Consider the following 14267-nt stretch of genomic DNA (forward strand, 5'->3'; position numbering starts at 1 on the left):
CCTTCACCGCAGTCACCAATCGGCGACTGTTAAATTCCCCATTCGCAGAGGGGATCGCCCCCCCTCCCACACGTTGTTCTTACGTGGTTAAGTGCGGTCTAGTGAGCTACATAAATACGCCGGCGGCACAGCCACGCATGTCGTCGCCGTGGCGGCGTCAGTCGCGGCAGCACGCTGTGGCAAAGTGGTGGCACGCCGAGTTTTAAGTGCGTCTAATTCAATGGCGTGACCAAATAATGCATACACGCGCTCTAGTTTTCTGGTCCTCCAATTAAACGCTCTAAGGCGCTGTAGGCATGACAGTGGCAGGACGGGGGTGAAGACGATGATGGTGGTAGTGGTGGTGGTGGGGGGGGGGTTCGCCTGCCTTCAGTGAATTCTGCTGCGAGCTCTCCTCAAGGAATAAGAGAGGCTTGTTCACTCTCCTCTTCGGGCGGATCATCGGCGAATCCAAGTCGCTCCCATCTCCCGCCTGGAACGGGGAAGAAGCAGCACGGGGAGGATGACAGCAACCAAAAAAGATGGGTATATTAAGGACGGACACAATGCACAAAATCGAAAACAAGTATAAACATCACAAATGTGCAATAGGGAAGCTAACAGGTAGCTGTGAAGGCAACATGCATTCGCATAATTGCAAAGAGTAACTTTTGCTGTTTGTGTGTCAACGTTTTGGGTAGACCTTTCATCTATGTGGCCGGTTCTCAAGAGGGTAAGTCCGAAATAGCTAGACAACTTCATACCAGTTTGGTTTGTACTGTATTATATTTACCAATAACTATTGAATATCATTATTTAAATTAATACACATTGTTCTGTCACAGAGAAGCAAACACACCAATTGTGACAAGTCATACCTGTAGAACCAGTATCAGCGTTTAAAGGCTTTCTGAGCTTCAATGTTTAAATACGATAGAGACAACAATACAGCTTTAGCATACACAATTGTGTAATCGGCAATGATGTTGAGGAAGATGTTTAAGAATGAATCAATGACTGTTAAACAAACGGTCTGTGGGCACATGGCGTGACTCTTAGTACAATGGCAGCTGCTTCTCTAGGAGGGGTCCTTGCTGGGACACGGGCGTCCGGGGTGTCCAGCAGGAGCTGCACATTTGGACGCCTCCTCAGATGGTGGTTCATCAACTCGCCCTCCCTGTCGTCCAAACACACGGCAACCGCTCTGTTCCCTGCCAGCAGACATAACAAAGACAAAGATGCCCCGTGTAGGTATTAACACAGAGTGTTAGCGAACACCTATGAAGGATGGCAAGGCGCACGAGGGGGTGGCGTGGCCAACACCACACCAGGAACTCATTTAAGGCTAAGTTGACCGAGGGGAGGCCCAGCAACAACTCATATATTCATCACTGTAGTTGGCTGCGGCCAAGAATAAACTTCTGGCCGCCGAGTTCGTATCGGAGAGCACTAACAACGACACGTAATGACACAAGTACGGAGGCTACAGACGTGTGTGGATATAAGCAGACACTAGGAACTGATTGAAAGACACCTACACACGCAAGCTTGCTCCTTCCTCACCTGGGTCCTGTGCAGGTCTTCGGAGGTCACATGACGTCGCCAACAGAGGCGTTGAAGACTCAGTAGGCACCGTCAGGTTGACTAAGGAGATACTCGAAGGCCCCACCGGAGTACGAGGTAGCACGACGTTACCGGCCACGTGGGTGACGATCGGCTCTTCCAAATCGTCAAATTCATCATCAGCTGGCAGCGTAAAATCATCGATAATCACTGGGGAAGTGTCGTGCTTCACTGGCGCCGGTGGGAGAGCGAAGTCCTCATCAAAATCCAAATCCTTGAAGCTCAGATTGAATGTGATGGGAGCGACGGCCTCGTTCGTTTCCTGCGGTCGGGGCTGGGCTATGGGGGAATTTTGATGACCGCCACCGAGAACGTCTTCAGCGTCGTCGTCATCGTCCAACTGATTAAGGTCGAACTCGAGGTCAAAGTTGACCGAGAACAGCTCGGCCGAGTAGTCGGCCATAGAGTCTCCCAGCGCTGAGACCTCGCCCGTGAGCGGGGCACTTGCGTGTGTGAGAGGTGCGCGTGGCGACAGCGACGGTGTCGCAGTGATAATGGAGGCCACGTTTTTCGCGTGGCGAGAAAGCGTTAGTTCCCGCGGCACCCGTGCTGATGGTGCGTCGCTCGACACCACCTCTGGCTCAGGCCGAGGTGGTGTTAGGCACTGCTGCTGCTGCCCGCCCTGCTCCTCCCGTTCCAGCATGGAGAGGTCCACCTGCAGCAGCAGGTCGTCCTCCTCGTCAAACAGGGCGACGCTCATGTCACTATTGCTATCGAGAAAGGCGCTCGGGGTTGTGGAAGTTTTGGATGAGAATTCTATGGCTCCACGGTGGTGGGTTTGGGCAACGGAGCGATTTTGCTGCCCTGGTGAGAACGTACGTCGTCGCTCATCATTGTGCAAGCACAATTTGTCCGCTCCGTCGTTGTTGTTGTTAACTGTTCTGCGATGATCGTGATTGTCGCATGATGGTGGCTCAAGCTGACCAATTGTGGATGATATACCCGGGGGCCTAGATTTTTCCTTCTCATTTGTACACATACTCGTCGGGCCGGAGAGACATGGGGCGGTAAACGAAGGCACTCTGTCTGAACTCTGATTACGTATTTGTTGCCAATGCATCTGGAAAAGCATCCCAGGAAAGGGGATCTGCTGGATGTCATCGAGGAAAGAGAAGTCACTGGGCGGCACAGGATGAGAAAGAAATTCCTTGACCATCCTTGCCATGGCTACCACGTTGTCAGGAGTGCATTCGCCGTCCACTTCCATCGAAGCCTCCACATCAATCCTCTGGCTGTTGGGAAACACACTTTCCTTAGGGTCTCTCGAGTACCAGTAAAACAGATCAGATAAGGCAGAATCATCCACATCACTCTTGTACCCGCACTCTATGGCCCCGCTGTTCAACCCCAAATTCATTGCGAGCCACGGCGTGCCGCACGGATGGGTAGCGCTGCCAACATCTCCTTCGGTGCCCATCCGTTTCCGATGAAGACTGCTCCCTCCTGGGCTCTGCTCTTCTTCGTCCGGCCGGGAGTTCTCCAAACTTGAGCGGTTTTCCCTGACGTTATCGCCCTCCGCCGCGTCCTCCACAATGCAAACATCCGAATCGTCATCCGAGTCACTGGGCTTCGCCTCCCGCTCAGCCGACCTCCCTTTCCACCACGCCGGTTTCTTTTTGGAGGAAAAATCCGGATCGGTTTCTCCGGTGAAAAGCGGTGGCAGCGGCCTCGCACTCTTAAGAGTAACAGCCTTATCAACAGATTTGCGCAAGGAGATGGTAGCGGTGATGGCGGAAACAGATGTCGCTGTGCCCTTCACCGGTACCGATGTTGACGCGGGTTTTTTGCGTCGTTTCTGGTTCTCGGCAAGGGTTGACCATGGGTCTCTATGGCGGGCGTTTGTCCGCTCCGCACGGTGCGTGCTCGGCGCTGCGTCACCGTCCTCCTCTGCCCCATCGCTCAGCACGTCCTGCCGGTCCAAGTGAGACACCGCCTCGAAGCCATACTCCTCATCCTGAGATACAAGAGACAGTGACATCATCATTATCATGACCCTGACAGAAAAGGGAGGAAGAGTGACCATGGCTGATGATGAATGTTCAGAGTTTATTTTTTTCCCGGCAAAAACCTGATTGTAAAGACACCAATTTCAGCCAAGGCTGCTTTGTTAACAGCGTCAACGGTAATTCTCGTGCCATTAGATAAGCCCGACCCGTTTGCACAACGTCTGTGTGCACGCGAGCAAGAAACAATTGGGCCACCTGTGAAATACAGAGCAGCTAACAAGAATGCGGTTATTCTGCAATCTTAATAAACGCTTCATTATGCATCGGCTTTGAGTCGCCCACCAGGACATCCGGCAAGTAACACAAGGCAAATAATTGTGACAATTAACACATGACAAGAAAACTGTCGAGCGCCATTTGGCGCTGTTTTTTGCTAAAACAACAAACAGAAATTGGTGCACTCCACTTGCTTGTGGGCCAGTATGGCAGCGGGAACCACAAGCAAATTAACACCTGCCAAGTCTCACACGGGGGCACCCCCGACATCCTGGCCCAAGTGGTGCCATAAAACCCCCAATTCTATCGATCGACGATCTTTAATTCGACCGACGTGACAGCTTAGTGTAAAGCAGCTACACTGACCCCATCACCAAAGGCTGGTCTTATGACAAAGCGTGGATTTCTGACTCGCGTGGATTTCTGAGTAGCGTGAATCCCTAACTAGCGTGGATTTCTGACTAGTGTGGCTTTCTGACTAGCCTGGCTTTCCGAGTAGCGTGGCTTTTTGACTTGCATGGCCTTCTGACAAGCATTGCTTTCTGAGTAGTGTGGCTTTCTAACAAGCGTGTCTTTCTGACAAGCGTTGCTTTCTGAGTAGTGTGGCTTTCTAACAAGCGTGTCTTTCTGACAAGCGTTGCTTTCTGAGTAGCGTGGCTTTCCGACTAGCATCCAAACCTCGCAGTACTTGAGTTTGTCGACCAGCGTCATGAGCCTGATGAAGGGCAGGCACGCCGCCTCCGAGTGCTCCAGCGCATACGTGTCCTGCACCTTGGTCTGCCAGGGCACGTAGTTGCACAGGGACAACTCCCGCACGTGGTCGTCCCCCGCGCGCCGCTCCGCCGCCTGCACGCAAACCGTTGTCACATCAGACTTGGTGCACAGTCGATGCCGCTTAAAGGGAAAATGCGACCTGGGAATCGATCGGTTCTTATCTAACAGCTCCGCGCGCCTAGGCCATGCGTCACAGGGCTGTGTGATGCAGGTTTGATGCTTCGTTAATGACAACATACACTTCAAAGTACATTTTGGAAGTGCCGCCATGGTGATGCCCCTGCCGTGATGTTTTATTGCCGGGTTCTTCAACTAGCGGCCCCTCGGCCATACATATACAGAAAAGGCTATTGGAGTAGCCCGCTAAGAGATATGACTCGTTACGAGATATGAAGAAATGCAGATTAGTGAGATGAAAGTGAGATGAGAGATCTGGAGACTAGAGCTACAGAATAATGGTCACATATGACTTATGATGTTACATGATCCACGAACAATGCTCATTTTAACCTTTCCCATTCCGAGACAAGTTTTCGCCGTGATGTGTGGGTGGCTGACGGGGTTAATGCTACGCTGCGCGTCTTCGAATCCTGGCAGCTGCCCAGGGTTAAACGAGATTATCAAAGTGCAGAGAGTGTGAGAAACGTCATTCCAGACCTGGTAAACTTTTGACTGTGTGGGCTCACTGAGTTAAAGTTTTATTAGGTTACGATATAGAATTATATCGTAACCTAATGCGACTGCATTGTACAGAAACAGTGGACGTACTTGTTTTTAGACAAAGGTACTCAGTCATAGACAGAAGTAAAAAAGGAAGGTCTTGAGTCTGGACTTGAACAGGGGCAAGGGAGTTGATAGCATGGATGGCTGGGAGAAGGAAGATCCATACCCTAGGGCGGCAGAGGAGAAAGGGCGACCTCCCACTAAGAAAAAGTTTACTTGGGGATTCTACAGAGAGCCTTGGTTGCTGGCGCAGAGAGTATATGGAGGGAAGTAGAGTGAGATGAGGGGAGATGATATTGATAGCAAGTGCGATCAGGAATTAAAAGGAATTCAGGCCGGGAAAACCAACCTATCGTCCAAGAAAGGATAGAGCAAGGCAGGGAAGGGCAATGCTAGAACAGGGCAGGCCCCCTACTGCCAAGAATAATTCCTATTTGCAAACCGGTTCTGCGATCACCTTGTGCGGCACAGGGACAGCTGCTGTTGGCGGGGGGGGGGGTCCCCTTGGCTGGAGTGCAGCATGCTATTGGAACGGTTTGAGATGAGATGTGATGATGTAAGGTGCCTTTGAGTTGCTCAGGAAATGTAACAGTGCGCCCTGCAGGAAGAAGAGCAGGACCCACCGCGGTCCGCTCGGGGTCAGGGAGACACGCGAAGGGCGCCAGCGCGAGGACGGGCGTCTTCTCCCCGTGGTGCGGGCGCACGCGCCGCTCCCAGTCGTCCTGCTCATCCCGCGTGAGCAGCCCCTCACTTCTGCATGGCTGCTTCCTGCCCAGCGACGCTGGATAAAAAAACAACGGCTTCGTTGTCGTCGTTATCATCATCGTCAGCAACAACAGCATCAGCGGCAGCAATTGTTTATTCTCTACTGGATGAAGGGCTTTCCCAAACCGCTTCTGTTCCTCGTGGTCAAGCAACAACAGCATTAGCGGCAGCAATTATTTATTCTCTACTGGATGAAGGCTTTCCCAAACCGCTTCCGTTCCTCATGGTCAAGCAACAACAGCATCAGCGGCAGCAATTATTTATTCTCTACTGGATGAAGGCTTTCCCAAACCGCTTCCGTTCCTCGTGGTCAAGCAACAACAGCATCAGCGGCAGCAATTATTTATTCTCTACTGGATGAAGGCTTTCCCAAACCGCTTCTGTTCCTCATGGTCAAGCAACAACAGCATCAGCGGCAGCAATTATTTATTCTCTACTGGATGAAGGCTTTCCCAAACCGCTTCCGTTCCTCGTGGTCAAGCGATGCGCAACTCGCACCTGCGAGCCGATTCCATCGCCCGATCTCCGGGGTGGACATCCTCATGGGCTGCCACTCGACCACTGGCCATCGTCCCTTCTAGCCGTGTCATGTCCCTCCCAAGCCCACTTACTTTTCTCACAATCAATGTGTTCTCTGATCTGTATGTTCCTAATTCTCTCAGTGTAATTCCAAGTATGCACCTCTCCACGCTTCTTTGAGCACTTTCTTTCTTGGTGTCTATGTGTTTCTAAACCATATTGGACCAGGTAGCACGCACTGATTATAAACTGTGTCGGTGAAAATAACGTTAGCATAGTTTCAATAATGGATAAATCGATACCTTTTTTAGACTACACCCCAGTTAGGCCCAGGACCTTCACATGGCGCTGCCGGTCACGATATGTCCAAATGACCAGCTTGTACCGAGGGGGCGGTCTTCTCTACCACCACCACCACCACCTCCGTCTGACGCCGCGCGCTCACTCACCCGCTCGCCCGCCCGCTTGCCCGCCCGCTCACCCGCCCGCTCACCCGCCCGCTCGCCCGCCCGCTCGCTTGCTCACCGAGTGTGGTCGATGCCTCTGCGACCGTCCGGCATAGGCGACCCTTGCCCCTCGTCTGACCATCGAACTTTGGTACGTGCAGGTGCATGCGGTGCGGCACTGGGGAAAGGCCGGCAGGCACCATGCGCGGGTTGTAGGGGTAGAGCTGGAAGGAGGTGCTCGCTCCCTCGATCGCCTTGTAGATGCTCTTCCTGCTCGACTGGCTCTGGTTGTACATCTGACCAGTGGGGGGGGATCGCACCTCCGATTAACTGTGCTAATCGCACCTCCGATTAGCATGGAGTTGGCTATATATGGTGAAAAAAGAAGTTCAGCATTCATACATTGCGGGAGCTAATTATCGAGGAGAAATCTGGACGGTAAACAAAGCGACCTGAACAGAAAGATCGACCCCGGATGTTGCTGTGCAGATCGCTGAAGATGACAAGAAGTGGACATCTGTGAAAAAGCGCGTTATAGCTCATCGGATTCCTCCAATACAAATACATATTCTGATCACTGGCATCCCCCAGACCCCCACGGAAAAGGAAGCCGATGATGATCATGATGAACAAGGAGTAGCCATAGGGCATGGGAAGCCAAGCGAGATTGATTAACAAAGCAGACTCAAGGCGGTAAACTATTGGTAGGTTTTCAGGAGGGTTCTGCAGTGGGATGTTTGGCCAATCCATGGATGAGCACTTAGCTTCGTGTGGGAGGGAACTGGAGAACCCAGAGAATACTCACGACACACATGAGGGCAGAAACACTCAAAGCTCAGCACAGATAGATGCACGAATCCACGGCTACACTGCCATATGCTGATAACATTTAGCTAAGGCTTACAATACCTGTTTTTTTTCAGGCAAACTCTCAGGAAAGTAATAATCAGGCTCCAAAGCCTGCTTAGCTTCTGAGATCTGACAAGAGATGGCTCATTCCGGTCGATTTGATCATAGGCATTACATTAATTAATCTACACATCACGATAAAATTTGGCCTTTAGTTAATGTATGGGTGTATGCTGAACTTCTTTCACACCATACGTAGCCAACTGTGCTCATCGGAGGTGCGGGGGAAGAACAAACTAAACACAAAATATTAAGGAACCTGTGCTCGGCAATCATGGAGAAAACGAAAAATTGTAAGGGGTGCTGCCTTCGTCTGAATCGCTGAGCCTCAGGATTTTCTGCAGCCAAACCCCAACGAGGTTCGATGATGCTCGATGACGGCAACAATCTTGACGAAAGCTACGACTCAAGCGAGCGTCGCAGTAGCAAAGAGGAGGTTAAGACCCGGGACCGACCCTCTCCTCGCGTCCGTGCGCCAAGATGACGACGATGCGCCCGTGTCGGCGCCGCCCCGTGCGGCCCATGCGCTGCACGAGGCGCACCGGGCTCTTCTGCGCGTCGAAGCAGACGATGAGGTCCACCTCGCCAATGTCCAGCCCCTCCTCGCCCACGCACGTCGCCACCAGTGTGTTGTAGCCGCCGTGGCGGAAGCGCTTCACGACCTGGTGGGAGCACGGGGCGAGCGGGGTTAGCGGCGTGTGTGGCCCCGTGTGCGTGCGTGTGTGGAGAGCGGTAGTGTTAGCAGTTAACGCGCTGCGCTACGAACCCGACGACCCGAGTTCCATCGCAGCTCATGGCCAACAGCAGTGACGATTATCTGAACCACAGTCTCCTCTAGGTCAACTCAGCCTTAAATGAGTACCTGATGCAAGCATTGCCACTAAGGAGACAAAGGTGGCCAGGTGTGATGCTGGCAACCCACCCCCTTGTGTGCTGTACTCGCTTTCATAGATGCTCACTAATAGCACTTGCCCCAACAGTCTGTTAAGGCTGTAGGGGGGGGGGGGGGATATTTATTATTTTGGCGTATCCTCACACTAATATGACGCTGCAAACTGGTGTCAGAAAGCGTGATACCCGCAGCCAGGGCGTATATCTACCAGGTAACAGCTCTGCGGTTATTCGAGGTGGAGCTGACCTTTTAATCGTCCAATTTCACGATCGCGTGGGGAGACAAAGACCAAGTGGCACAAGAACACACGCCAAGTATGTCGCATCTTCTTGGTTCTTTCGGTAAAGTCACATAGAAGGATACTACAATAAAAAAATAACCAAATATTCAAATATAATTTTTTTTTATTTCCCTTCTACGTGACTTTACCAAAAGAACCAAGAAGATGAATCCATGCAGTCACGAAAGCTTTAAATCGAAAAGTACGTCGCGCGTCGCAGAGGTCACACCTGGACCTGCTCCTTCTGCGTGAAGCCGCGTGTTGCCTTGCCGCTGGATGACGACTGCCCCACGAACATCATGGCGCGCACCAGCGGGTGGTGGCGGCTCAGCATCTCGGCGATCTCCTGCACGCTGTCGCGGAACGACGAGAAGATCATGACGCGAGTGTCCGTCACAGCGGTGCTGCCCTCCGTTCCTCCATCGCTCGCTGCTGAATGTAAACAAGCAAAAACGACAACAAAGTCAAGCAATAGTGGCTGCAATAGAACCTCATCATCATTCTAGATTTGAAGCTTTCGTGACTGCAAGGATTCATATTCTTAGGTTTTTTTTTTCTTTTTTCGGTAAAGTCACGTAGGTAAAAAATTCAAATTAATAAACGTTTCGGAAGCAACACAAGCTTCCGTCTTCAGATGGAATCGTCACAGCCTGACAGCTGTATCCAGTAAATGAGGGATTACAAGAGATACCACTCCGTATATATAATGGTTGAGGGGGGCAGGGCCAGGAACGGCACACTTTTTATTAATATGGTAAGGTGAGGCTTAAGACTAAAAATAGACTGCATAACAATTGACTGAGCCTTTGTTATGGAGAGGTGCGGTTTGTGACTTAGCCATCGCCAATCTACTACTGGATGGCAGCCTTCCCAATCTACCGCCATCTCTCACAATCCTGCAACTGCACATGAACTCATTTCATCGCTCCATCTCTTTGGTGGATGTCCTCTCGGATGCCTTCCATTCTTTAGCTGCCACTCCATCATTGGTCTTGACCATCAGCCATCATTCCTTCCTTCTTGGGATGCATCCTGCCTAAGCACACTGACTTTTGTTGAGTGATGTCGTTAAGCTGCATATACCATTTAATCCATGTAAAGTATTTCAACTTACGTCTCTCAGCGTAATTGCAAACACGCACCTTTCCATGCTTCTTTGCTCAGTTTTTGGAAATGTTATTCATAAAATACCACGGCAGTGAATAGCCTCGAAATAAAATTAATACAAAAATAAAACCACCACATTCACATGCACTTGCATAAACTCGGCAGAGCGTATTGGCATCAGGAAAAGAATGCGGCAGGGCTCTTACACAAGCGGCGCATGTGTGAGGACTGTTCAGGGTTCACCCACAGCTGCGCTACTCACTCCTTCTTGGCAGAGGAGTCCTTTCCTGCCATTTCCTGCTGTTTCCTGCTGAGGCTGCACGCAGCCATTAACCAACTTCACTTTGCACCGCGGCCCGCCGGCATGAATGACCGTCGCGATAATTGCGACCGATGAATGAGCAAGCTGTCGCAAGCCGTTTAATCTTGGCGTGACCATCAGCTGACCACACCCAATTTCTAACCGCCAAGATGACGACATATCAACCAAGCTGGCGAGAAGGGCGACAACCAAGCCACAAGCCGACCACTCACCCGCCGTCTTCTGCTGCTGCTGTTGCTGCTGCTGTTGCCACTGCTGGAAGTGCTGCAGCACAACCTCCTCGAGCTTCCGCAGCTTGGGGTGGCTGTAGACAAAGGGCCTCGGCTCCACAACTCGCTCGGCGAGCACTAAGGAGCAAGAATGAGAACGCGGCAGCACTTGAGTAGTGGTTGCGGTGCCGTGGGGCAGTCAGCTCCACGAGAGCGGGTATGCACCGTCGCGGCGATCGCTTCACTCGTTAGTTCGTTTTACTAATTTCCGAGTGGCAGGGGAGCACGTGTCAGACCTGAGGCCTGGGTGGGCTGCAGGATGCTGCTCGTGTTTAACGGAGTGGAGCCAGCTTGACGAAACACCTCGTCCAGGCGCTGGTAGAGCTGCATGAAGTCGGGGTTCCGGCTCAGCTCGTTGCGAGCGCGCGTCTTCTCTGCATGCGATCAGATGTCCCCCCCCCTCCATAACTTAGCTAATGGGCATAGCAATGTTAGTACGCACAATGGATTCATCTGGGGGTTAAAATAAAGTCTTATGCTCACGATATACGTGTCGAATCGTGAAGCTAGCAATAAACTCTTTTTGGTTTGTATATATTGTGGCATCGAATTGGGTTATGGAAACCATGCAACAGTGGAGTGAACCCAGTCACTCGAGATTGATTCACAACCACGGCTAACACCAGTGATGAGTGATATCCCTTGTCCTTGCCTTGAACAAATGACACTATAGTACACAAAGAGCCAGCCATGTTAATATTTACAATGATAAGACCATCAATGATACAGCCAGGAAAGCGTCACTGAATCTCCAGCCACTTTTTCAGTCAGTCTTGCATTGGGATATGTGGCCAATACCATTAATGAGTGTTGCCATTAGAAACTTCCCCGATTAAAAATCTGGGGAAAAAAAATATGAAAATGTTGTCCAAAACTTGGCGACTCAAACCAGAGCAAAAAACACATGCAGATATGCAAATGGTCTTTGCCCTGACTGCTACCTATTGGTTTCCGTTCTGCTAATTCATTATTTGCGAAGACAAATGCACGTTTTAAAGCGTTACATAACCCGTGTTTTCTTCCAAACCAGTTTTAAACTGAAATGGGTTTACCTTGCATGCCATGTGTGATTTGATTATAATAATGCACATGGACAGCGGTGCATTGAACCAGTCTGAAGGTCAATGTCAGGCTGACACAACCCCGGCTGCTGAATTCTAGCACATTAACTTACAAGTAGGGTATGACCATTCATTTACTGAATTGCAGATGCATGAAACCCATTAACGAAGATCCTCTTTATAGCCATTCAGTGGTCACTTACCTAATAACTATCCAGGATCAACCCAGCTTGGCCTCTAAGGTCTGATGGAATCATGCATATACCGGATGATTTGGTTATATCCATAATTGATAAACATTTTGCATTCAATGGAAACAATGGACTCTTACACACAATTTGATGCGTGTATCTTGTGAACATGTGTCTACGATAAATTGTTACAAGCCTCAATCCTCCAGCTAAGGCACTTGCATTGAAGAGAGGTGACTGGAGATTTGTAGGAGTGGGGGGGGGGAGGGGCGACAGCTGACCTTTGCCCCCGTCCAAAATGCTCTTGAGGAAGAGCAGCAGGGAACGCGAGCCCATATGCAACAGGAGCTCGAAGCCGTGGTAGAGGCTCACGCACAGCGCAAAGTCACCTTCCACCGCACCCATCCTCGACCCCTGTCAAAGACAAAGATCCCCCGTATAGCCTTAACAGACTGTAGGGGCAAGTGCTGTTAGCGAGCACCTATGAAGGCCGGCACGGCACACGAGGGGGTGGGTGGCCAACACCACGCCCGGCCGCCTTTGTCTCCCTAGCAGCGATGTTTACACATCGCACTAGGTACTCATTTTAGGCTGAGTCGACCTAGGGGAGGCCCGGGACCGGTTCAGATAATCGTCACTGGTGTTGGCCGTGAGCGGGAATCGAACTCGGGTCGCCGGGTTCATAGCACAGTGCGCTAACTGCTACACACACACATACACAAACAACACCTGAGCGGTGGTGGTATTGGTGAAATTGCCAAGGCGGGCGTACCAGTATTGGATGAAGGCCTCCCAAAGTCGTCACCACTACACATAGTCTGGCAATGCTACAACCCATCTCACTCCAGTAACAGCCAAGCTCACTGCTCCATCTGCGTGGTTGGTCGTCCCATTGGGAGTGTTCTCTCCCATGGCTGCCACTACATCACTAGGCTTGTCCATTGGCCATCATCTCTCCTAGTGATGCATCTTGCCCAAGCACACTTAGTTTTATTAACAGTCGGTATGATGTCTCTGATTTGTGCTTATTTTCTGATCCATGTGTTCCTCCTTCCGAAAGCATGTGTGAAAATCTAGGAAGTCAGAATATCATTTGGCCAGCTCACAATGCGTCCTCACCCAAAAATCAATTATGAATCGTGATGTTAATTACAAAAACCTATGTGTTAAGTCATATTTTCAGATGCTTACTCTCTCGTATACATATATCTACACACAAGCGCTCGCAGATTCTCACTCGTGGATATGTAAGCACACGTTTTAACATTGGACTCGTTCGTAGACGCATCACAATTCCTGCAGTGATTTTCCCAGCTATAACAAAAACCATTCACCACACTGCATTAGGAGAGCACTCCAACCTCCTCTTCCACTCAAAACCAGTAGTGGGGGGGGGGGAGAGCAATGGCGTAAGCAGCTAGCGCACTGCAGCTTATAGTGTGCCGGTTATGGACGAGGGCTGACAACGCAGTGCTTCAGGCGACAGGAAGCCAGCTTCTACGCCATCAGTGGCCTCTTGCACAGGACGATTTGGTTGTGTTGCGATCGAAGCGTCGTAGTTTTTTTGTTATTATTTTCGTTATTTTCTTTGAACCTATCTACGTGACTTTACCGAAAGATCCAAGAACATGACATTTCAGGTGTTTTTGTGTAATCGCCAGGGTATTTTTGGGCCACGCTAAATTTGGCACATACTCACAAAGTGAACGAATGTTCCTTTCATGGCATCGATGAAAGGAAGCACTGCCATGAAAGGAAGCACTAGACCAATGACTTGGTGCAATCTGTTTGCTAGAATATTATTGTCTTTCAGGCACTTTATGTTGTTGCGAATGGAGTGTTCAAATTTTCATGTGAAGAGTGCTTTGCGATCTTTGGATGAAAGGCGCTATATAACAATTAATTATCATTGGTAAAATGACCGTAGCAAGGTCACGAGATTGAGAAATTTGAAGATAATAACAGTTTGCATGCACGTCAGGGTGTCCACAAAGGCGTTATTTATTATGAAACTAAACTACACTATAACCTATTTATATTTTACTAAGAAAAGCAACCTGAGCTATGCAGCTCTTTTTCAGAAGTGGCCTGGCCACAAATGATAGCTCAACGAAGTGGCTCATCATGTGGAAATGTATAGCAGCCAAATACTCTAAACGCATGTTTCTAAATGTAGAGGGAAGAA

The 14267-nt window shown here is 50.3% G+C and overlaps 1 protein-coding gene across 2 annotated transcripts in view; it reads right to left on the bottom strand.

Moving 5' to 3' along the window:
• Positions 1 to 14267, bottom strand: part of FANCM (FA complementation group M) — a 56623-nt gene that overhangs the window by 8639 nt on the left and 33717 nt on the right. For both annotated transcript variants that reach the window (XM_078870407.1, XM_078870405.1), the window contains exons 6-16: positions 12364 to 12496; positions 11067 to 11204; positions 10774 to 10908; positions 9362 to 9564; positions 8416 to 8622; positions 7131 to 7347; positions 5945 to 6102; positions 4503 to 4670; positions 1543 to 3556; positions 1042 to 1190; positions 368 to 472 (exon numbers count right to left, since the gene is read on the bottom strand). In XM_078870407.1, the coding sequence (XP_078726533.1) occupies positions 368 to 472; positions 1042 to 1190; positions 1543 to 3556; positions 4503 to 4670; positions 5945 to 6102; positions 7131 to 7347; positions 8416 to 8622; positions 9362 to 9564; positions 10774 to 10908; positions 11067 to 11204; positions 12364 to 12496 (3627 nt within the window). The remainder of the gene's footprint in view (positions 1 to 367; positions 473 to 1041; positions 1191 to 1542; positions 3557 to 4502; positions 4671 to 5944; positions 6103 to 7130; positions 7348 to 8415; positions 8623 to 9361; positions 9565 to 10773; positions 10909 to 11066; positions 11205 to 12363; positions 12497 to 14267) is intronic.

This window comes from Lampetra fluviatilis, chromosome 30, assembly GCF_964198595.1.
Source record: "Lampetra fluviatilis chromosome 30, kcLamFluv1.1, whole genome shotgun sequence".
NCBI lineage: Eukaryota > Metazoa > Chordata > Hyperoartia > Petromyzontiformes > Petromyzontidae > Lampetra > Lampetra fluviatilis.